Source organism: Oncorhynchus nerka, linkage group LG8, assembly GCF_034236695.1.
Source record: "Oncorhynchus nerka isolate Pitt River linkage group LG8, Oner_Uvic_2.0, whole genome shotgun sequence".
In the NCBI taxonomy this organism is placed as follows: domain Eukaryota; kingdom Metazoa; phylum Chordata; class Actinopteri; order Salmoniformes; family Salmonidae; genus Oncorhynchus; species Oncorhynchus nerka.
Genome location: NC_088403.1, coordinates 29,454,143 through 29,480,132, shown reverse-complemented (window position 1 = coordinate 29,480,132; position 25,990 = coordinate 29,454,143). Strand labels below are relative to the sequence as shown.

Genomic DNA, 25,990 nt, shown 5'->3' with positions numbered 1-25,990 from the left:
CATTAGCTGTAAATGTCCAGTCAGCAGACCTGTCTGTGTTTACAGTAAGTCTGGGAATGAGTCAGAACTCACACATTCAGTCAGATCGGCACGGTCCACTGCTACTTAACTCATGTATCTTCTGGTGGGGTCTGATTCACTGCCGATTTATAGACATTCCCTGCTTTATATAGGCCGTGACCATCTCATGTACGTCAGATTATATTGCCACAACGACGCTGTCGTATGTGACTATCTATTCTGTTGGCATAACGCAGGTGCACATGAGGTTACCTTAGATAAGATAAAAGACTGTCACTCAGGCAGACGGACAGACTGTCAGACAGACAGTGTCACCTGTCTAGAGGTGAGAGTCCACCTGCACGTGTCAAATCAAATCAAATTTAATTGGTCACATAGACATGGTTAGCAGATGTTAATGCGTGTGTAGTGAAACGCTGTGCGCGCGCGCGTGTGTGTGTGTGTGTGTGTGTGTGTGTGTGTGTGTGTGTGTGTGTGTGTGTGTGTGTGTGTGTGTGTGTGTGTGTGTGTGCGCACAGATGTATAGAGATGAGCATTGACCTGTGTGGTGATGAGACAGTAAACGTTCTGTCTGACTGGCAGTCACATTATAGATATAGGACACTCAATCCATTATGCCTTCAAAATAATACATAATTCATAATGGCGTCCACTTTCATAACTCCATATTTATAGATGACATACATGACGTCAGACAGTGAAAGCCAGTAGTCCTGTCCACTTATAACATCAAACATTCAAAACATTTCAGCTATGAGTCACTTACTGAGTCACAGCATCCGCATGACTTGTGGGTTTCCTGTAAGGAAATGAGGGGATATGTGGTAGTTCACTGCCCTCCGGTGGTTACTGGGTGTAAATGCATATGTGTTGATTTAATTATCAGTGAACGCAGTCAAATGGTCTCCTCTAGCCCAAACCTCTCCTCGAGTAGTCCCAGCCAGTCCACTTCATTAAAGTATTTCAGAACTAACACAGCTGATTCAAATGGTCACCTAATCATCAGACCCCTCATTAGTTAAATCAGCTGTGTTAGTTATGGAATTCGTCAAATACGTGGACAGGCTGTGGGTACTCCAGGAGAGGTTTGTGAAACACTGTACCAGAAGATACAGACAGTTTGATCACCTTTATAAAAACAGTATCTTAACAAACTATTTCAAAGACCTTTCTAAACATTTCAAATCTACATTTATAGTCCAGCTTCTGTTCTACATTAAAATGCTTGCCATACCCATCTCAACCGTTGTTGGTGTGACATGGTTGTCAAGTGGCGACTGTACCTTGGCCAGTGGCAGGAAATAGTTTGCTGCTGTGTCTAAGTGGATTATGGGTCAGTGACGGATCGCTCGCTCTCAGATTAGTCTGTCTGTCCCAGGGTACCACAGCGCTGGGGAGAGGGATGGTGGGGCGGCAGGGTGAGGCAGAGAGAGATTTGTCGGAATGAGGAACAAACATTAGGGAGGGAGGGTAGGAAGGAAGGGAGGGAGGGAGGAAAAAAGCAAGGGAGGGAGGATAGAGCCAAATATGCATAGACAGTAGGCTACAGGTGGGTGAGTGAATTAATGAATCAGTCTACCACTATGCTGCCCTCCACTGGAGAGAAAAGGCACTGCTACTGATCTGCCCGGTGAATGCACAGAACTGTTGTGGCACTGTATCTATCTATCAAAGGAAGTACTGTATCTAATCACAGATGAATCATAAATGACCTTTATAGCTAGTGAGATGATAGTACATTATATCACAGTGTAACACCAGGATCCCTGTTGCAGATAGAAAGAGCAATAGTAACTCTGACCTGCTTGTCAGTCTCTGAGAGGGCGAGGCACAGGAAGGAAAGAGTGGGAGAGAGAGGCAGGAAGATAGCGCTTTTAGGGTTTCAACTAAATTCTCCTCGATCTCTGTGACATACACTGATGCTTGAATGCAAATACGTAATGGGACATGTGTTTACAAAAGTCCTATTTTAATGTACAGGATAAAAAACAAATATAATTACTGCTGAATCTAGGCATCTATAATAACTTAGTCACAGCGATCACATGCTTCTGAAGTGCAATTATAAAGCACAGTATCATGTAAACATAAACCATTCATTTATCCATGTACATTGAAACCAACCACTCCACCGTCCGATAGTGTGACAATCTACCTGGATCTGAGCAATACCAATGGAAAAACAACACATTTTAATATACTAAGCTAACTGCCTAACCGTGGCTCTTTTGAATAAAACTACAGATACACTCAGAATTAAATAGAAAATGTCTCAGTAAATGGTTAAAGTAGATTGAACAGACACTTATGTGCAGGGATAAAACAGACACTATTGAATAACAGGTTATGAGTACAATACAACATTCTCAGTATTCCACACAATCTGGGAAATCGGGTAGTGACTCCTAAAGTAGTCTGTACACCACAGGAGGTTGGTGGCACCGTAATTGGGGAGGATGGGCTCGTGGTAATGACTGGAATGGAATGGTATCAAATACATCAAACACATGGTTTCCGTGTGCCATTCCATCTGCGTCGTTCCCGGCCATTATTATGAGCCGTCCTCCCCTCAGCAGCCTCCACTGCTGTACACCTTGGCTGTATAAAAGAGCTGAGGTGTTATTGACTGGTTGTGGATATGTTATTGATCTGTTAGGTAAGTGTCCTTGACTCCTGTCTGCGATGTGTTGTCGTAATGAGTAATTGATGCGTTGTGAATAGGTTGTCCGAAGGTAATAGATGGTTTGTGAATATGTTGCTGGTACAGTGGGTTGTTGATGGATTGTGAATATGTTGCTGGTAGGTTGTTGTAAGGTTATCACAGGTCAGGGGCCTTTGATGTGGCCCACAGCTGGGTTGACGAAGGAGAAGTTGTTAAACATGGTTTGGTCCACACTGTTCATGAGGGTACGATCTGCACACGACAACCAGGGTTTCTCATTGATAAACTCCTTGTCAAAGTTACTGACGTCACTGGGGGATTTCTGCATGGACAGGAGAGAGGGGAGAGGTTACAACGCACACCCACACAGCGAGCACACACACATGCATACAAATGCAGACTTAAACAAACACACACACTCGCAGTCTGAGGATGTACGTACCACAGTTGGCCTGAAGGGCGGCGCCACCTCTCGTTTCTCCAGAGCGTTCCAGTCTGTGTCTTTGAAGAAGGAGTGTTGACGGATGTTCCCCTTCACACCCAGCCTCCTCTCCGGCTCCCTCACAAACAGCTATAAAACAAGCACACCATAAAGTTGAAGTCGGAAGTTTACATACACTTACGTTGGAGTCTTTAAAACTCGATTTTCAACCACTCCACATATTTCTTGTCAACAAACTATAGTCGGTTGGGACATCTACTGTGTGCATGACACAAGTAAGTTTTCCAACAATTGTTTACAGACAGATTATTTCACTTATTATTCACTGTATCACAATTCCAGTGGGTCAGAAGTTTACATACACGAAGTTGACTGTGCCTTTAAACAGCTTGGAAAATTCCAGAAAATTATGTCATACCTTTAGAAGCTTCTGATAGGCTAATTGACATAATTGGAGTCAATTGGAGGTGTACCTGTGGATGTATTTCAAGGCCTACCTTCAAACTCAGTGCCTCTTTGCTTGACATCATGGGAAAATCAAAAGAAATCACCCAAGACCTCAGAAAAAAAATTGTAGACCACCACAAGCCTGGTTCATCCTTGGGAGCGATTTCCAAATGCCTGAAGGTACTACGTTCATCTGTACAAACAATAGTACATAAGTATAAACACCATGCAACCGTCATACTGCTCAGGAAGGAGACGTGTTCTGTCTCCTAGAGATGAACGTACTTTGGTGCGAAAAGTGCAAATCAATCCCAGAACAACAGAAAATGACCTTGTGAAGATGCTGCAGTAAACAGGTACAAAAGTATCTATATCCACAGTAAAACGAGTCCTATATCAACATAACCTGAAAGGCCTCTTAGCAAGGAAGAAGCCACTGCTCCAAAACCGCCATAAAAAAGCCAGACTACAGTTTACACATGCACATGAGGACAAAGATCGTACTTTTTGGAGAAATGTCCTCTCGTCTGATGAAACAAAAATAGAGCTGTTTGGCCATAATGACCATCGTTATGTTTGGAGGAAAAAGAGGGAGGCTTGCAAGCCGAAGAACACAATCCCAACCGTGAAACACGGGGTGGCAGCATCATGTTGTGGAGGTGCTTTGCTGCAGGATGGACTGATGCACTTTACAAAATAGATGGCATCATGAGGGAGGAAAATGAAGTGGATATATTGACGCAACATCTCAAGACATCAGTCTTGAAAGTTAAAGCTTGGTCGCAAATGGGTCTTCTAAATGGACAATGACCCCAAGCATACTTCCAAAGTTGTGGCAAAATGGCTTAACAACAACAAAGTCAAGGTATTGGAGTGTCCATTACAAAGCCCTGACCTCAACCTGACCTCAACCCTATAGAACACACACACACACTCACACATCAGGACAGAGAACGCCTAGGTCACAACCTCCACTCCAATGGGAAAAAGACATCAAAGCACCCTCATGAAAGGTAACCAATCACACGCAGACACACACAGTACAGATCACATCCATTCCGACCGTCAATCATGTTGATGTATGTAATCTGGTGCATAGTGGACAACGTTGCCGTAGTTCATTCGTCGTGGCATTGCAGTGAGTGGACCAAGTAGTTGCATTAAGTGAGACCTTGATGAGGATGTCTCGTGCGTCCTTGGCCAGCCATTGGGGGTAACAGGGGTCATCTGTCCTGATGGACTGGAACAGTTCCTCCTCATCGCGACCATGGAATGGAGACTGTCCAATCAGCATCTCGTACAGCAAGACCCCGAACGACCACCAGTCCACTGAGCTGCCGTACTTCTGCCCCAGCAGAATCTATAAAACCATGACCGTTCAGTTCAACATGATGTCTCTTCATCATCATCATCATCATCACTTCATGATGTTTATCTAAAAACCAGTACATTAGACAGTACATTAGGCTTGTATGTAATTGATTAATGATACAAATCAATGAGATCAGAATTGAGTGTGAGAAACATTACTTCCCTAAGGGAACATTTCTATTGCTTATACACCTTTTAAGGGTTGCAATTCTGATAGTAAGAGTGTAGATTCCTATAGTGATGGTGGGCATGCAGTCACCTCTGGGGCGATGTAATCTGGTGTTCCACAGAAGGTGCAGGTCCGCGTTTCTCCCTCCATGTTCTCCTTACACATCCCAAAGTCTGCTATCTTTATATGGCCTTCTGAGTCTAGCAACACGTTGTCCAGCTTCAGATCCCTATAGACAATGCCTTTGGAGTGGAGGAACTGGAGCCCACAGATAATCTCAGCAGCATAGAACCTTCAGCCAGAGGGAGGAGAAAGGGGATGTGAGGAGAGAGGGATTGGGTGGAGAGAATGGTGTGTGTGTGCGTGTGTGTGTGTGTGTGTGTGTGTGTGTGTGTGTGTGTGTGTGTGTGGTAGACAGCCTGGTAGTGTGTACGGGTTAACTTACGTAGATCTCTGCACGTCAAACTTGTGACAGTTCTGGATGTGGAACATGAGGTCACCTCCGTTCAGATACTCCATCACAAAGAACAGGTTCTCCTGTCACACACACAACACAGTCATATCAACAAAAACCTGTGGTTTGTTTGTGTGTGTGTGTTGAGTGTGCGTGTGTGCGTGTGTTACCGTGGTCTGGAAGGTGCAGTGGAGGTGTGTGAGGAAGGGATGTTCCCAGGCCAGGGAGAGGACTCTCCTCTCCACCATGGTACACTCCACATCATCATCCAGCAGAACCACGTCCTTCTTCAGAGCCTTCACCGCAAAGAACTCTCTGCTGCTCTTCAGCTCGGCCAAGAACACCTAGCAACACACACAGAGGATGCGTACATGTAGGAAATCACTGTATTCTGCTATTCAGGGCTTGTCAAACGGAGGTGAAGGATCCGTCAGGCAACGTGTAAGTACAATCGAGAAGTCTCTTCAGTCCACTGGATCCAGGAACACAGAGCATGGCTAGAACATGTTCAAAGACCAAGCAACACACGTCACACTTTTATATTTTTTCGGTTTCATAACATCCCTATGACTATGACATTTTAGAAAAATGATTCCAGTAGAATCACCATAGATTACCCTAGATTACCATAGATTACCAGCAAATGTACTGAGATAAATTAACGGTAGTTTTTAGAATCAAATCAAATCAAGACAAATATAATTTGATTTGAAAAACTACCGTTCATTTATCTAAGTACATTTGCTGGTAATCTATGGTAATCTAGGGTAATCTATGGTAATTTTGGTCATTTACACCGGAATAATTTTTCTAAAATGTTTTCACTCACAATATTTATTTCTTCTTTATCGTTATATCTGTGTCCATATTGTCTGTGAGTTTCAAATCAAATCAAATCAAATCAAATCACCTTGTGGATAGACCGTATGATTCACGAGAAAACAGCCTAATTCATGGAAAAAGCATCTAATCAACAATGACATGATTTCCAATTGACTCTGCAACTTTTCCAACTATTTACTTTTTTTCACAATTGCCAACAGTTTGGCACCAACACATTAATAAAAACATATTGACAGAGTAAAATAAATAAAAGTGTGTAAAAATGTAAAGGATATATTATGCCGAAACACTCATATTCAACACCAATGGTATTCACTAAGTTGAAGGGTAATATTTAGGATAATGTTTTAAAGCTCTGTCATTCTAGTTTGTTTATTCAAATCGTCTTAATTGATTATTTTATATACTTTACATTTGATGAAAATTCCATAAAATCCCGAAAATTTCCAAAATTCTGGTGGTTTCCCTTTGTAACCCTAACTATGACTAAACATTATTGGTAACACTCAGGTAGTGGCCAGTCAGTGTCCAAAACACTACCCTATCGGCGTCCATTCTAGCGAAGTTCTAGTACATTCCGGATCTGGAACATTCTGACCAACACGTTTACAGATCCAAACATAATCATCACAACACCAACATTATATTAGTATTAAGGTTATGTTGCTCCTCATGGATAGGCTCTCTTCCTATCACAATAAACTCCCACAAGCAGGGTGAAGATGGCAAGCAGGCCCTCTCCCCCTGCTAGACACTTCTGCTTAGGTCATGCTGACCCAGGCTCACAGGCTTGAGTATAATAACAGAATATACACTGAGTATAACAAACATTAAGAACACCTTCCTAATATTGAGTTGCACCACTTTTTGCCCTCAGAACAGCCTCAATTCGTCGGGGAATGAAACTCTACAACGTGTCAAAGGCGTTCCACAGGGATGCTGGCCCATGTTGACTCCAATGCTTCCCACAGGTTGTGTCAAGTTGGCTGGATGTCCTCTGGGTGGTGGACCATTCTTGATACACACGGTAAACTGTTGAGCGTGTGTCACGACTTCCGCCGAGGTTGGCTCTCCTGCCCGTTCGGGTGGTGCTCTGCGGTCGTCGTCACCGTCCTACTAGCCACTACCGATCCCTTTTAGTGTATCTGTTGGTTTTGTCTGATTGGTTTCACCTGTGTGTTGTTTAGTTAATTAGTGTCTGTATATAATGTAGGTTGTCCCGCCCTTGTTTTGTGCGGGATTGTTTATGTTGTCATTCATTTAGTCTATCAGTGTTTTTGTGTTTCTTATTCTCCGGTTAGTCTGTTATCCTGTGTTGGATAATTTCACCCTGTGTGTGTTTGGGTTGACCGTGTTTGTTTTGTTCACCGGAGAATAAAACTTTATATCGCTATCTGCTCTCTGCGCCTGATTCCACCCACCTTGATTAGACGTGACAGCGTGAAAAACCCAGCAGCGTTGCAGTTCTTGACACACTCAAACCGGTGTGCCTGGCACCCACTACCATGCCCCGTTCAAAGGCACTTCAATCTTTATTCTTGCCCATTCACACTCCGAATGGCACACAGACACAATCCATGTCTCAATTGTATCAAGGCTAAAAATCCTTCTTTAACCTGTCTCCACCTAATGTTTTGTACACAAGACATATCATCATAAACTGAGACAAGACTTGGGCTTGATAAATGTCCTAGGTATCAAAGGACTAAGAAACTGGTTGTGGGTTCAATTCCCACGGGGGACCAGCACGTCAGAAAAAAAAGAAAATCTATGTACTCGCCCTGGATAAGAGCGTCTGCTAAATGACTCAAATCTAAACGTCATTGTAAACTCATGGTCTGTTATAGAAACACTAGACCCATGTTGGTGATATGTCTTAAGCCCAGATAGACAGTGTATACCCCCAGGGCTCACTAGGTGCAGTGGTTTCCCTCTCTATGGTACCTTGCCGAAGCTGCCTTTGCCAAGCATCTTGTGTAGGATGAAGTTGTCCAGGGTGAACTTGTGAAGGTGTTCTTTTCTGGGGACGGCGTACAGCGTCTCAGGCTCCTCCATCACAGGGGCGGGCATGTCCCCCTCCGCTGGGGTGTCCCACGATATCCCCTGCTGCTCTGGAGGGGGGGAGAAGGGGAGATAGTAATTTAGTCCTATTAAGTCTCAAGTTGACTACAAAGTCCACACAGTTGCATGAATGACCAGGTTGAGGAGACCTCCTTACCTTTTCGCCCAGCGGTGGCTGCGGTCGGGGGGAGACCTGCTACTAAACCTGAAGGTTCCCGCACCACCCCTGCCTGGCCCACACCCCCCGGCCCGCCTCGACTATAGATCTCACTCTCTCTGGAGCCCCTGGCCTATAGGAAAATGCAAAGACACATGTAATAATTAGTAACATAACGCAATGCTACAGTATCTGTATAACGGGCAGGGGTAGATTCCTTATTTATACAATCAACATAGATTTTTGTATTTTCTTTTTTAATGCAAAGCACTTTGGAGCTATTGTGGATCTGTCGGAGAGCACTGACTTCCTAACCCCTCGACCCCTGAACTCTGACCTGCTGTTTAGTCTCGATCGTGGCCAGGGCTTCAGCCATCAGTTTCTGGTTGACTCCACACAGGTTGGCCACCTTTTTCTGGCACTTGTGATGAACGTTCATACTGCACTCTGCATGGGCAACACACATGGTTACACAGTATACAGACACAGATGGAATGGGACGATGAAATCAATACATTTTGATATGTGGGCTCCTGTAATAGGGAATCATGTGAAAAGGTCCGGTGAAATATAATGGTTTGATAAGGCACTGTTATAATTTGAGTTGGCAATGGTATGATGTGATTGTGTAATGACAGTGATGTGATGTTATAATGTGATCAGGGTCTCTTCCACGGGAGGTTGGTGGCACCTTAATTGGGGAGGACGGGCTTGTGATAGTGGCTGGAGCGGATTCGGTGGAATGGTATCAAATACATCATACACATGTTTTCCATGTATTTGATGCCATTCCGTTTGCTCTGAGCCGTCCTCCCCTCAGCAGCCTCATGTGGACTCTCCTCTCACCCTCACACTTGAGTCCCTGCTTGGCCAGCCCCCACAGCAGCGTGCCACAGTGTTCACAGAACGTGGGGCTCTTGTAGTTGTACACCTTAAACCTGTGGGGCATGTCGATCTTAAAGCGCTCCTTGTGGATCTGCAACACACAGCAAACACACTCGGTCACCTGAACACGCCGCACTTACAACCCTTTGTTGCCATGGAAATATGACACAGGAAGTAGGCAACAACTGTTTTGGATGTTTTAGGGAAGTAAAAATCCCTGGGATAAAACTGTAATTTTTTTCTCTGTCCAGGATCGCTGAGTACTGGTAAACAGTGAGTACGGTAACCACAGAGCTGTCTGCTTCGAAGAACCGACCCACTATCTCAGTGTGTACTGTGAGAGAGTGTGAGTTAGTCAGTGTGTACTGTGTGAGAGTGTGAGTTAGTCAGTGTGTACTGTGAGAGAGTGTGAGTTAGTCAGTGTGTACTGTGAGAGAGAATAAGCTACAGTCAGTGTGCATGCGGTTGACTTTAACCAACAATAAACAAGTGTGTTACCTATGAGCTAAACCACAGTCACCAGAAGCCCAGATACACTGTATGTCAGTCTGTCTGCATGCAATCTAAGGGGACCTCCAGTCGTTTACATTGAGGCTCCTCATGTCACAAACAACAGGACAAAGTGGACACATCACAGTTTACTGACATTATTATTGGGAACCCGAGCAACTAAATATAATGACAAATCCAAGATGCTCCAAAATGCTCACGGTCACTTATTGTCATCGTTGTACAGAAACGGACTACAATGCACAGGCCTACCATGGTCTCTTTGCTGTTGATGGCCGACCCAGTGCACTTGGCGATGATTTTGTCAATGCATTTCTTGTGGATGGCTGCGTTGCACTCTGAAAGACCAAGGATGGGGGGGATGAGAGTGTAGACAGGAGAGAGGACGGAGGAGTGTAGGGATAGAATATGGAATAGATAGAAGATGAGGGGAGAGAGAGAGAGCCGAGATACTCACGTCGACACTGATAACCCTGCTTATTCAGACCCCTGTGGGGAAAAGAAACACAACATGAACAGGAATCAGGAAACAAACACTGGATGATGTGGAGGATGTTTAAATAGAAATACTGTAGTGAAAAATAGAAAAATAGAGAGGATCTATGTGAATGATGTCATTACGATATAGTATTCGCACTCCAATTGACGAGGTTTTAAATAAAGTTAAGTTGTGATATACATCCTGTACAGACAGAAGGGTTACTTGGTGTTTAATAAAGTTAGGTTGTGATATGCATCCTGTAAGGACAGAAAAGGTACTAGGTTTTGAAATGGGTTTCCATGGCCGAGCAGCATCACACAAGCCTAAGATAACCACGCGCAATTCCAAGTGTCGGGTGGAGTGGTCGGGGGGAGCTCGCCGCCATTGAACTCTGGAGCAGTGTAAATGTGTTCTCTGGCAGTCTGACGGACAAATTTGGGTTTGGCGGATTCCAGGAGAACGCTACCTGCCCCAATGCATAGTGCCAACTGTAAAGTTTGGTGGAGGAGGAATAAGGGTCTGTAGCTGTTTTTCATAGTTTGTGCTAGGCCCCTTAGTTCCAGTGAAGGGAAATCTTAACGCTACAGCATACAACTACATTCTAGACAATTATGTGCTTCCAACTTTGTGGCAACAGTTTGGGGAAGCCCCTTTCCTGTTTCAGCATGACAGTGCCCCGTGCACAAAGTGAGGTCCATACATAAATGGTTCGTTGAGATTGGTGTGGAAGAATTTGACTGGCCTACACAGAGCCCTGACTTCAACCCCATCGAACACCTTTGGGATGAATTCGAACGGCGACTGCGAGCAGTGCCTAATCGCCCAACATCAGTGCTCAACCTCACTAATGCTCTTGTGGCTGAATGGAAGCAATGTTCCAACATCTAATGGAAAGCCTTCCCAGAAGAGTGGAGGCTGTCATGGCACCAAAGGGGGGACCAACTCCATATTAATGCCCATTGTTTTGGAATGAGATGTTCAGGTGCCAACATACTTTTGGTAATGTAGTGTATAGACTGACCAGGTGACCAGGTGAATCCTGGTAAAAGCTACGATCCCTTATTGATGTCAACTGTTAAATCCACTTCAATCCGTGTAGATGAAGGAGAGGAGACAGGATAAAGAAGTATTTTTAAGCCTTGAGACAATAGAGACGTGGATTGTGTGTGTGCCATTCAGAGAGTGAATGGGCAAGACAAAAATTAGGTATGGTAGTAGTTGCCAGGATCACCGGTTTGTGCCGAGAACTGCAACGCTGCTATGTTTTTCACGCTCAACAGTTTCCCGCGTGTATCAAGAATGGTCCACCACCCAAAGGACATCCAGTCAACTTGACACAACTATGGGCAGCATTGGAGTCAACATGGGCCAACATCCCTGTGGAACACTTTCTACAGGTTGTATAGTCCATGCCCTGACGATTTTCTGCTGTCCTGAGGGCAAAAGGAGGTGCAACTCAAAATCAGGAAGGTGTCCCTAATGTTTGGTATAGTCCGTGTATAGTGTTTCGGCTCAGTGGACGTACCAGACAAACTCTTTACAGACGGAGCAGAAGGTGGGCTGGGGGAAGAAAGTGGCGCTGAACTCGTGACATTTGACCTCATGGACCTTGGCCTGTTTGATGGCTCCGCGTCGTGCGTGGAGGGCAAAGACTCCCGGATCCCTGTCTCTCTCTCCAAATCCATCTCCCTCACCTGAACCTGTGGCGTCTGGGAGACAGGCACACACACATGAAAGTTATGTACAGCGCATAGTCTTGTCACAGTTAAAAGACAGTGGAAGAGAAAGACATGCGAGTCATATTTGCACGCTCCTCTGTGAACGCATGATAGGAATGCCCCTCTGCCAGTCTGTGTGCGTGCGAGTGAGTGACTGTGTGTGCGTGCGTGCGTGCGTGCGTGCGTGCGTGCGTGCGTGCGTGCGTGCGTGCGTGCATGTGTGTGTGTGTGTGTGATGACAGAGAGATAGAGGGAGAAAGGGTAAAGGTGAGGTTTCCTCTCGCCTGTTACAACATGACTTTATAACCCTTCAGAGCATGTTAATAAGACCCCAATAAGAGAGGGCACTGACAGAGACTCTGGGGAAAAGATGGGGTTCTGGAATGGTTGTAGGAACAGACATACGCAGACATTACATCTGCGTATACGATCCCTCACCACTCTTCTCCAAGTAGTATCTGGCCTCCATGAGTAGACGACCCTGTGGCTTCAGCTCCACCTGAGACAGAGAGAGAGAGAGAGACAGACAGACAGAGAGAGGAGAGAGAGAGAGAGAGAGAGAGAGAGAGAGAGAGAGACAGAGGTAGAGAGAGAGAGACAGAGAGAGAGAAACAGAGGTAGAGAGAGAGACAGAGAGAGAGACATACAGTTGTAGAGAGAGAGACAGAGGGAGAGGGATAGAGAGAGAGAGAGAGAGAGAGAGAGATAGATAGATAGATAGATAGATAGATAGATAGATAGATAGATAGATAGATAGATAGATAGAGAATTCAATAGATAGATAGAGACAAAGTGAGAGCGATGGAGAGAGAGAGACAGAGAGAGAGAGAGAGAGAGAGAGAGAATGAGACAGATATATCCCCATATCAAATTGTGTGGACACAACACATTCCCATCACTCCAACCCTAAGGCAGTGGACCCCCCGTTTTCTTACCCAGATCTCCAGCTTGCCGTTCTCCTTTTTGCAGCGTGAGGCCAGGGTGTCCAGCTGCACGATGGCTTCAGACTTTAGCTCGGCTTTATCCTTCACCACCACGTGCATGACACGCCCCCGGTGGACATGGGCATCAAACGTGCTGCTCCAGGGGGGGTACATGGTGGGCTTCTTCTGCTTGTACACCTGGCCCTTCTCTGGAGGGGTCAGGGTGTGTATGTAAAGGGGGGAGAAAGACAGGTAGAAACAGTTGAGAATCTTAACATTAGTCCATCTGTCATTGGTCCTACATTCTTCCTGACATGTGATCTGACCAGGAGCAAAGAGTGGTCTGTCTCTACCACAGGAGGTTGGTGGCATCTTCATTTGGGAGGACAGGCTGGTGGTATTGGCTGGTTTCCATGTGTTTGATGCCATACCTTTAACTCCGTTCCGGGACGTCATTATGAGCCGTCCTCCCCTCAGCAGCCTCCTGTGATGTATAACTTTCACTTCAAACTATTTTCCTTCTGCCATTTAAATGTAACCTTTTTCTAACTAGTCATTTGACAGGCCTTCCTTTCCAGAGATGCATGTTCCTGCCATAGAATGCTAATTCTATCACTGTCTGCTCTGGACAGCGACAACGCTACCAGCTGTTGTCTATACTGAAAATCATTTCCCTCTGACGGGGGAAAACTGTCAAATTCTCCCCAGACAGACGGCTCATATTTTTCATCATGTTTCCAACCCGCCTTTGGCATGAGAAGGCGATACGTTTTGCTTTAGAAGTCCCACGCAGCTCTGAGTAGGCTTCTGTCAGCCCAAGTCACGATCCGTTCCTTCGTTTTTCTCTCTGTAGTGGTTAGGTGACATTTGACTGAGGTGTCATTTTTCTGTTAGGTGCTTTAGCCACAGTGGAGTTAAGAAACGAGTCTGAGCCGGTCACAGCTTTGTAGTAAGAACTCCCTTAAACTACTCTGACTCCAGACCTTGAACTCTCCTCCTCAATAAGGTGGTCCGTTTAATTTCCAATCGCTCTGTTGGCACAACTGAATGCAATCAGTTTGCAGCTGCTTGTAGGCTAGCTAGAGCAACAGTGGAATATTAGTGGTAAACATCCTACTGTACTGTATTTACTTTCGTCTGGGCCTTTTGATGGAATGGCAAAAAGCAGTACAGAAATCAAATTGACTTGAAATGAAACTGAATAACACAGGTCTTCCTGTGAGCTAATACACCCACGCACATCTCTCTCTCTCTCTCTCACACACGCACACACGCACACACACACACGTACGCACGCACGCACACACACACACACACACACACACACACACAGACACAGACACACACACGCAGACATCCACATGCAGACACACACACACACACACACCTTTCTTTACCACTCTATCTCTGTCCAACTACCAGAACAGCTCTGTGGTTGAAGTGAGAAAGAAATGGGAAAAAAATACGTAGATCCCTCCTCTTTCCTCCCCACGTCTCTCTGTTTTTAGCCTGTAACTGTCATCTTTAGCAACGGTTAAATATAGTCAGCAAGGAAACAGAACTGTCCATCAGCACTCTGAAGTACTGCTATTTAGAGGTAATACTAACATGAATCATAAGGGCATTTACACTAATGGAACCCCTGGAGAAGAAAGGTCTGTTCTATTAAATGTCTGTCTATAAATATTTCTGCCCTCTTTAATGCATAGACACTGTAGATGAAGTAAACAGGGACATGCTTACTGGGCACAACTTCTTCCTTCACTTGCAGCCCATGCGACACAACAGTCCTAAAGAAAATCATAGAGGTTCCCATGTTTCCCCATCACATCTCTCTGAGACAGACACACACACGCTCCAACTGACCTGTGTCTATAGCCTCCTTCATGTAGACAGCACAGTACGGGTTGATCATCTCTTCATGGTAGGCCAGACCTGGGTCCATCTCGAAGCTGGAGAAGCCGATACGCAGGAACGGAGACATGGCTGCAGGTACCACTCCCTCGCTGACCTCCAGACAAAAACCTCAACTCAATGGTCATACAACCTCCAGAAAACCTTCAGAGAACCTCCCTCGCCACGGAAACAGCGATCCTCACAGTGAAGAGTTGCGCTTCAGTTAGTCCTTCTCTTGGGGAGAGGGGTCTTTGTGTGGATGTCAGCCCCCTCTGTGACACAGTCCCCCTCGCGCTGACTGGCCTTTTCCTCCAGATGAGAGATGGGTTGGCGAGAGAGGGAGAGAGAGAGAGAGGAGAGTAGGGCTCTTTGGCTCACAGCGGCAGTTCCGCCCTTGACGCCTCGCTCCTCTGGTACTGATAAGAGCTGTCCGTCACCCTGAGAAAGGAAGAGAGAGAGGGAGAGAGAAAGAGAGAGAAAGGGAGAGGGAAAGAGAGAGCGAGAGAGAGAGAGGGGGAGAAAGGATGAGAAAGTCACAAGTCAGCATTAGTTATACCAATTCTCTATAATGAATTCCACCAGACCAGTACATTGTAAACCAAACAAATACAGACCAGTACCCCTCGTTTACATTACAAACAAACTAATCAGCCCTTTTAGTACCTAAAGCAAAACACCATATATTTAGCACTAAAGACCAATCAAACCAGCACTCTCTGGGTATCCAAAACAGCTTATACTTCCAGGGGCTAGTCAACCTCAGCTAGCCTATTTCCCCAAGCACCTTGGAGTCCAGTATAATCCCTGAGTATCAGTCAGTGCACAACTCGGGTGCTACCAGCTAGCTCTAAACTGTGGTGCTCCCAACACCAGTGAGCTGTCTGTGGTTAGCTAGGTGGCAGTGCTGATGGAGGAGAAAGAGACTGAGCGTCAGAGTGATATTTGAGGCCAGGTTGTCAGAGAGGAGACTGGGAAGGCCCTATTAATAGATGTGTAATGATCTGATCGGGAATACGTAGGGAAGAACTTCCAGCCCAACCCGGGCCTGGGTCACCCACAAACATACCTCCCGTAAACCCCCCATACCCACGCAGGTGTCCGCTCGCTCGCACACACACACACACACACACACACACACACACACACACACACACACACACACACACACACACACACAGTGCCAAATGTTGTGTGTGATGTCACCATTACTGTTAACAGTTGTGATTTGTGGAGAAGGATCAACAACTAAGTATAATGGACATCACGCTGCCTGCTTCTTCTTGATTCATCTCACACCGAGGCTCGAACCTAGGACCTCTGCCTTGCTAGCACACGTGACTGCCCTCCTGACTAACCAGTCAGAGCAAGTGACGACACTTCCGGCTGAGGAGTGCATAAGCATCAACACAACTATTGATATACACACAAAGTTCAGCTGTGCTACAAGATAGATACAAAGCTCTTCTTTTCTCGGTAACTATTAGGAACACATCTATAATACCATACAACAATATAAAGTGCTCATCCTCAATAATCAACAAGCATTGACACACACACACACACACACACACACACACACACACACACACACACACACACACACACACACACACACACACACACACACACACACACACACACACACACACACACACACACACACACACACACACACACACACACACACACACACACACACACAGCCATACCTCCCAAACTGTGATTCTGCACCACCAAGCTCCTTGTAGCTGTCTTTAGTACCCACCTCCTCTCTGTATGTTACACCAAGCTCTCGTTAACATGATGGGACTTCCTGTAGTCTGACTCGTTAACCACACTTCCTGTTTCTGAGCTGTTCTGTGAAGTCACACAGGTGGGTCTTTCTCTCTCTCTCTGACAAACAAGAGAGAGAAAAACACTGAAATGTACCAACATGACTTAAAGTAACACTAGAGAGCCTGTGTGAGAGATTGTTGGATTAGGAAATGTTCAGTCACGATCAAAACATGGAGAGTTCACCTGCTTTGGCTGTTCTGTAACAGTAAGAGAACGTTAGGTGAGGACCACCTCAGGGCATATTGTTGTTCGGTTCCACTCTAATGAGCATTTCCCTATCTATCCACACAACTTCCTCACCACATCTCTCTCATTAGCCATCATCTCTCTCATATCTCTGTCTCTGTCTCTGTCTCTGTGTCTGTCTCTGTCTCTGTCTCCGTCTCTCTCTCTCTCTCTCGCTCTCGCTCTCTCTCTCAATTCAATTCAATTCAATTGGCATGGCAAGTTCATTATTACTTACATTGTCAAAGTATACATATATAAATATATATATAAATATATATATATATATATATATATATATAAAAAATATATATATAAAAAAATATATAAATAAATAAATGGTGGGACCAACAGCAATAATAATAGTAGTAGTGGACATGGGATTACCATTAACAACAACTACAACAACAATATTAATGAGAACAACAATACATTAAATCAATGGTAGTGGACCAGTGTCAACATGACTGAGAAGACACTTGACATGGTATGAAAGACAAAACAAAACCAGATGGGAAATATTATTGACATTACATTGCACTTTTCACTGGCTGTCCCTCAGGTTGTGGCAGGAGGACATATTTTGGCTGCCAAAACTGCACATTTGAGCTTTTCAACCAATAATTGTTGTATTTTTTCTTCATCTTTTATAGGAAATGCAGCTCTGTCTGTACCTCTCCCCTGGAGCAGAGTAAGCACAGCCTGTCCTCTCTGGGCAGCCAGGTTTATCTCTCACGATCGGTCTCTATAGCCAGACTATAGCCTAGTCAGTGTTTTCCTCCGTTTTCTAACAGTCACAGTGGTCAGATAGTCTGCCACCTTGTACTGTCTGTTTAGAGCCAAATAGCATTGAAGTTTACTTAGATTTTTTTGTGGTGTCTTTCCAATAGGTGATATATTTTTATTTTTGTTTTGTGATGATTTGGTTGGGCCAGATATTCTGAGTGCTGTCCTGAGGCTCTATGGGGTTGGTTTGGGTTGGTGAACTGAGCCTCAGAACCAGCTGGCTGAGTGCTGTCCTGAAGCTCTATGGGGTTGGTTTGGGTTAGTGAACTGAGCCTCAGAACCAGCTGGCTGAGAGGACTTTTCTCTTGTTTCATCTCTTGAAATTGTAATGCTGTGTGATGGAATGTTTTGGGGTCAATTGTTTTTAGATGGTTGTAAAATTCGATTACTCTTTTTCTATTTGAATGAGGAGGGGGTATTGGCCAAATTCTGTTCTACTTGCGTTATTTAGAGTTTTTATTTGCACTTGCAATACAGTCTTGCAAAACTCTGCATGCAGTATTTCGATTGGATGTTTGTGTCACGGATGACTAGGAGGGGAAGGTAGGAATCAGGCGCAGAGAGCAGAGGGTTCACGGAGAAATGCACTTTATTCCGGCACAAAATGGTCATGCCCAAAACACAGGGCTGAAAACACTGACCAACCCAAACACAGGGTGGAAAACACTGACCAACCCAAAACACAGGGCGGAAAACACTGACCAACCCAAAACACAGGTCTGAACACACTGACCAACCCAAAACACAGGGTGGAAAACACTGACCAACCCAAAACACAGGGTGGAAAACACTGACCAACCCAAAACACAGGGAGGAAAACACTGACCAACCCAAAACACAGGGTGGAAAACACTGACCAACCCAAAACACAGGGTGGAAAACACTGACCAACCCAAAACACAGGGTGGAAAACACTGACCAACCCAAAACACAGGGTGGAAAACACTGACCAACCCAAAACACAGGGTAACACGGTCTGGAGCACAATAACACCTCCAATACAAGATGTGAACAAAATATAATCCTGCACAAACAAGGGCGGGCTTCACAAGCTAGGTAAGCAAATCAAGAAAACACAAATAGGAACAGGTGCAACTCATAAGAAGACTAAACTAACAGAAAAGGGAAAAGGGATCGGTGGCGGCTAGTAGGCCGATGTAGATGTTAAATAGTGTTGGACTTATTGGGCAGCCCTGTTTCACTCCCCGTCCCTGAGAGAAGAAGTCTGTTTGCTTGATGCCAATTTTAACCTCACATTTGTTTATAGTGTACATTGATTTAATGACATTGTATGTTTTCCCTCCAATACCACTTTCTATTAGTTTATTTAAAAAAATATGTTTGTGCCAAATGTAATAAAATGCTTTCTTGAAATCTACAAAACACGAGTAGATTTGGCCTTTGTTTTGGTTTACCTGGAGGGGGTAAATGTGGTCTGTTGTACGATAATTAAAATCAAATCTGGCTTCTGCTCAGGATGTTGTGTTCGCCAAGGAAATGATGTAGTCTGCTATTTATAATACCGCAAAGAATTTTCCCCAAGTTGCTGTTAATGCAAATTCCTCTGTAATTATTTGGGTCAAATTTGTCTCAATTTTTATAGATTGGTGTGATCAATCCCTGGTTCCAAATATCGGGGGAAATACCTGCAGTGAGGATAATGTTGAAAAGTTTGAGTATAGCCAATTTGAATTTGTGGTTTGTATATTTGATCATTTAATTTAAAATACCATCAGCACCACAGGCCTTTTTGGGTTGGAGAGTGCATAGTTTTTCCAATAATTCTTCTTCTGTAATTGGGGTATCCACAGGATTCTGATAGTCTTTGACTGCTGATTCAAGGATTTGTAATTTTTCTTGTATATATTTTTGTTCTGGGCTCTTTGTTATATTGCTGTAGAGTTTTGCAAAGTGATTTCTCCACATATCCCTGTTTTGGATAGCCAATTCCTCATGATGACGTTTGTTTCATTTATTCCAATTCTCCCAGAAGTGGTTTGATTCTATGGATTCCTCAATTCCATCAAGCTGATTTCTAATGTGCTGTTCCTTTTTTGTTCAGCCTACAGACCCATTGTTCTACAGAGCTTCACGAGCTGTACTCCATTTTTGTTTTTCAATTTGTCATAGTTGTTTCTGTGGGGGTATGTGGGGAGGGAAAGGTTGTTGCTTCCTGGTAGGTGTTTATCCCCATGACTGTTAATAGTGTCTTGTTCTTTTGCTGTTCTAGCATTCAGGTATACACAGACCAGTGCGTTGCCTCGGGCCTGAAAGGGACTAATTTCCCCCTCTAGAATGGAGAAACTCTCTTCATTGAAGTAGGGTGACTGAGGGGGGAATGTATGTGGAGGAAATGGAGAAACTCTCGTCATTGAAGTAGGGTGACTCTGAGGGGGGAATGTATGTGGCACAGAGGAAGACGTTTTTATCTGTCAAGAAGGCCTCCTTGTTGATTTTTAACCAAATAAAGAATTCTCCTGTTTTGATCAATTCGATTGAATTAATTAGTTCAGATTTATACATTTAAATATACCATATTGGCATTCCCCCTGAGTCTCTGCCCTGTCTGATTCATTTTAATTTAGTGGATGGTATGATTATCTCCCTATATCCTAGTGGACAGCCAGTGGAATCATCACCTCTGAACCATGTTTCCTGTAGTTCTACAATATCAATATCATCAATTTCTTTCAGGAAGTCTGGGTCTCTGCTCTTTAGCCCAAAAACAGGGGACTCCAATCCTTGTAAATTCCAACATGCAACGTAAAAAGATTTCATAACTCTTTTTCTTTACCTTCAAAAAATGAGACAAACACTCACAATCCAACAAGAACTATTAAAATAGGATTTTCAATTAACATAAACTATTATTATGCAAATGTGATTTGTTTATCATTTAAGATAGCATTTGTGTCATGCCACTTGGGTGGATGAAGTGTGCTCATCTTACCGTGACCTTCGGCCTATCACATGTGAGCATAGCAGACTCAGAATTTATTTAATGTCACTCATTTGGTTGGTGGGGCCTGGGCCAGTTGCTCCTCTCACAGCCTGTGCGTAGCTCTGCCTGCTGGGCTGTGGCTCCTCCAAGTGTGGGTCTGCGGTGGGGGGGCAAGGGGTTGGGAGGCCTCGTCTGGGTGGGTCTAAAGCTGAGCTGGGGTGGTCTGTGCTGCGCTGGCTGTGGTGGGCATTGAGGTTGGTGGTGCTGTGGTCATGGCTGGGGGGTTCAGGGTGCTGGTCCAGGGTGTTGTCTCGGTGATCTCGGCGGGGTGGAGATTGCTTTGCTGTTCCTGGGTGGAGAGGTCGGGCTGCGGTTTAAAGCGACGTCCTTGAGAGTCTTGGCAAGGATGGGGACTGTCTCCTTGTACAGGTGAACATGGTCATAGAGACAGTCCAGATCGAGGGTGGGATGGTGGGCCAGGTGTACATTGGGTCGCAGGGCTCAGTCCCGGGGGAGGCTGGCGTTTATTCTTTGGATTGTGGCAGGGTGGAAGTCCTTCCTCTATAGAAGGGTTGACACCACAATTCTTGAGTTGGGGAAGATTGCGGAGGCCTTCTCAATCACTCCCCGTAGTGAAGTCGCCACCCTCTCCTGCTGAGCACGCAGGTCGTTGCTTCCGGTGTGTATGATTATGTGGCTTCGCGACCCGAGATGGGCCTTATCAAGCAGCTCCATGGCACTCTGTGTTGTTGGGCACCACACCTTTCTCCTTTAGTGTCGAGGGGAAAGTTTCTTCTCCTGAACAAACTTCCCATTTGAGTCCATCAACAGGACGATGTCAGCCACTGTTTCTTCTGGACTGGAAGGGACAGAGGGGGGTCTCGTGGGTGTTGGATCTGGGGTGTGGCTGGTCTGTGCCGGTGCCACTGTCAGTGGTCTGGGGAGGAGGGGTGCAGCAGGCAAGGCTGGGGAAGCCTGGCTGGTTGAGCTGGACTCCTCTGCTGTATGAGGGCAGGTCATAGAGTGGTGATCTAGCTGCTCCTGCAGCCTGTCCTCTGTTCTCTTTCTCTCCTGCAGCTCCTCTCTTAGTGTGGTCAGATCGTTATTACTGCTCTGCCTGTCTTTTTGGAGCTCTTTCACCTCCTTTGTTAGATCAGCCATCTCTCTCTTGATGAACCTCTTTCAGTTGTGTTGCAAGGCTGCTGTCCTGCTCTGTCCGCACCCTGGTTAGGAGCTCCTCTAAGGTGTGGTTGTCTGGTTGCTGTTTGCTCACGCTCTCCCTGAGCAGGACCACCTCCCCCTCCAGTTTGGTGAACTCATCCCTCATGGCAGCCATGGGGGTGAGGAGGGCCTGAGCCTGCTCTGCACTGAGGGGGTCGCTCTCCTCCTGGGGCGTGTCCTCCACTATGGTGGGAGAGAGGTGCTGGATGTGCCGTTTTGGGTGGGGCTAGTAGGGGTGAGGGTGGTACCGTTAGCTAGCTAGTCAAAACTTCTTAAATGTGCCGTTTTGGGTGGGGCTAGTAGGGGTGAGGGTGGTACCGTTAGCTAGCTAGTCAAAACTTCTTAACTTGGTGCAAAGTTACTTTTTTATAGCCTGAATGAGTAGAGTTGTTGTTCATCACTTGTCTGGAATTATTTTTCGATTAGAGTGTTTATCTCATTCTAAAAACATTCTCTCTCTCTCTCTCTCTCTCTCTCTCTCTCTCTCTCTCTCTCTCTATTCAATTCAATTCAATTCAATTCAAGGGGCTTTATTGCCAAAGCAACTGAAATGGATAAACGAAAGTGAAATAAACAATTAAAAGTAAACAGTAAATTTTACACTCACAAGCTCCAAAATAATCTCTCTCTCTCTCTCTCTCTCTCTCTCTCTCTCTTGTTATAAGTGGCCCTAATTCCCATGTATTTATGCTGGAACAACAACAGTGGTCCTTGTTACACCCAGAGGTTCTTACATCAGATTAGCAACCCCAGTAATTTCTGTTGTAAACACAATCACTTCATGTTCTGTATCGTTATGTGTTGGTTATGATGCTCTGTGGACACCTTAAGGGTCATAAAGGTTTGACACAAGATGAACTCTTTCAATACTGTATCCCTCAACTACTCAACTTACTGTAGTGAGTGTGTGTGTGTAGGCATGTCTCCCCACAAGCCCTCATGAAAGGCTAGCGATCTCTTTCATCCTGACCTCCAAACACACACACACACACACACACACACACACACACACACACACACACACACACACACACACACACACACACACACACACACACACACACACACACACACACACACACACACACACACACACACACACACACACCGTCGGGAGATCAAACACAATGACCATCGCCATATGAACAACTTTTTCCTCAGTTTAACCTTTAGTGGACCTTTCATGAGGGTCAAAGAGCCTCCCATCAAACCTTCTTCTGTAGGCTCCACCATCAGAGAGGTGTGTGTGTGTGTGTGTGTGTGTGTGTGTGTGTGTGTGTGTGTGTGTGTGTGTGTGTGTGTGTGTGTGTGTGTGTGTGTGTGTGTGTGTGTGTGTGTGTGTGTGTGTGTGTGTGTGTGTGTGTGTGTGTGTGTGTGTGTGTGTGTGTGTGTGTGTGTGTGTGTGTGTGTGTGTGTGTGTGTGCGTGTGTGCGTGCGTGCGTGCGTGTGCGCAGCCAGGTCACCCATGATGTAAGACAGTATTCAATGTCCATACATGTCTGAGGCCGTTGGGAGATGACGTTGAAACTGTCCATTAGGGGCAACAGTTAGCGCTGTTACCTTCAAGTAGGTTTCTTTTTGGCTAGGGTGTTATGGACAGGGATGGTGGATAGGTTGAAAATTGTTCTTGAAATGTTGGTTTTAATCCTATCCCAAACATTAAGCCTTACCTCAACCAATCAGAGTTAATGCCTTAACCTAATCCTAACCTTAAAAATTCAGAGTTAATACTTAAACTTAATCTTAAACACATACACATTTTTGGGAACAACTTTGAAATTTGATGTTTGAGAAACATGGATAAACGTCTAATTCTGACGTGAGAGTGTTGAGAGCTTGTTGGTGTGTGTCTTTGTGTGTGTGTGTGTAGTCTTTGAAGAACTTCCCTTTGTTGTAATTGACAAGGACACGTGTGTGACATCTGTAGAGGTCCTCAAACATGTGACGGTTAGACAAGGCACTCAACTAGTGGCTGGTGGGTAGAGTGTTATGAGACCAAATGGGAAATAAGAGCAAAGTGATTGACCTCTGTTTCCACAAAAGGAATTACAACAAGGTGCTATCTAGAACCTAAAAGGGTTGTGCGGCTGGAAAACCATAGGAAAACCATTTGAAGAATTTGAAGAAAAATGTTATGCAATGGGGGCAGCCAGCCAAATAACCTTTTGGAACCCTTGTTTTCTAAGAATGTGGCTTTGACCCTTGAGGTGTGCCTCATAATAACATGGAGTGATCACATCAATAGAGTACAAGTAAAAACAAGGAGAGCTTTGTCCATATGTACAACTACCTAACTAATTCCTGGCTTACATTTAGAAACATAGTAAGTTTTACAGCACTGAATACATGAAACATGACAATTATATCAGCAAATAAGTGCCTATGGCAGGCTACTAATCCTATTACTCAACTCTACTCCACACACATACGATGCAGCATATCATTCATATTTCATTCCTCTTTCTCTACCATTGACTATAGGCCTACCTCCTTTTGAAGTCTATGGAGTATTTTCAAAGGAGAATATTGATTCTCTGACAAGTTGGTGCCTGGGTGGGAAGGTTATAAGTGCATGCCAATCAGGATTTAAAATTGAAATAGTATTTTAATTCATGCAGTAGCCTATATTTCAGACTAGTGGAATTATCAAAATACCCAAATAAATCCAAATAAATAGGCATAGCTAGTAATACACAATGTTCTTCTATTACAGGCTGGAAATGTGTCAATATGCAAATGAGGAATAGGTATAATGGAATAAATGTATGCCTACCTTTAAAAGTCAAACTACAAAACACAACTTCTTTGGTGTTGCGGTTCATTTGAAGCTAATGTTCATCTTGCTGCTTCAGAGTTTTGTAATAACTGTGTCGAAGTAGCCTTGTGGAGGCACCAATGATCAGAATAAGCGCACCTCTATTTTACCACCAGCAGCACCACCGCAGAAATCAAGGTAACGCCCCTTTACTATAAATCGGATTAATTAATGAAGAATTCAATGATGCCCCCCGGTGGAGTGAAGTGGTATTACAGGTGTGCAATGCACAGGTATGCTGGAATGGATTTCCGCAATGCGGATCTATTGTTGTGCATCTATGGTTGAATATCCCAAAAAGTCAGTCTTTTCAGATCCTGAACTCCCCCCACTCTGGTTCGTCCTATTTAGTACCAGTGTTCGTAGGAACATACCCCGTCGATCAGTTTATAATTGGGTAGGAAAATTCCCGAAAACCAGGGGTAGGCTATCACGCCAGAAAAGGGTCAACAGTAAAGGGTCATTGGAAGATGGACGATAATCCAGCTGTCCCGCAGCTGTTGAGCTGCTCAAATTCCCATCCCAGCTGCAATTGTATTAATTCAACTCATATCGTGCATGTCAGCTGCTTCCACTAGATGGCGATACTTGACTATAGAGTAAATGGTGTGTCTGGCAAATGCACAATACATGATCCACAATGCCTAATATCTGGATGCAGATACTTAAGATATGTGGGTGTGGAGTGGGAGTTATGGGAGGGGGTGTAAATATGAGGTTTTAGATATATTTCAATGTTGTCTTTTACTTTACAAAAACACTTGAAAGAAGGCTATTCTATCACTGGTAAAAATGACTGTTAGTTGTCTTCCGCCCAGCCTGTTAGTCTTGAATGCCAGGGCTTGTGTAACGTACATCGAATGCTTTGCTGGTCATGCAAACCAGTTCTCCCACTCTCTCCAGCCTGCGTGTTCAGCCCAGTCAGTCTCTGAGTCCGGAGATAGGCGATAAGGGAGATAGCCAGGCTGGTCTGTGCGACTCCCCTACTAAAGCCAATGCCATGCGTAAACACAGTACTGCGCTGGCAGTTTCATATCCATTTCTTCTGTTGTTCGTTAGTCATGCTATTGTTATGAAAACCCTTCACAATGTCATATCCCTTTTCTTTTTAATTTCCTATGACGTA

At 44.7% G+C, this 25,990-nt stretch overlaps 1 protein-coding gene across 1 annotated transcript; it reads right to left on the bottom strand.

Moving 5' to 3' along the window:
* Positions 1–1,973: 1,973 nt before the first annotated feature.
* On the bottom strand, positions 1,974–24,932 carry LOC115133087 (protein kinase C theta type-like). The gene is made up of 18 exons (XM_065021656.1): positions 24,823–24,932; positions 16,806–16,933; positions 15,011–15,478; positions 13,157–13,353; positions 12,660–12,720; positions 12,029–12,212; positions 10,480–10,511; positions 10,275–10,360; positions 9,474–9,603; positions 8,965–9,074; positions 8,628–8,760; positions 8,354–8,520; positions 5,737–5,910; positions 5,558–5,649; positions 5,203–5,404; positions 4,744–4,932; positions 3,126–3,254; positions 1,974–3,005 (listed from the first exon to the last, which is right to left on the bottom strand). Exons 3-18 carry the CDS (start codon positions 15,126–15,128, stop codon positions 2,847–2,849), a joined length of 2,163 nt encoding a protein of 720 aa, XP_064877728.1. The 5' UTR covers positions 15,129–15,478; positions 16,806–16,933; positions 24,823–24,932; the 3' UTR covers positions 1,974–2,846.
* Positions 24,933–25,990: the final 1,058 nt, after the last annotated feature.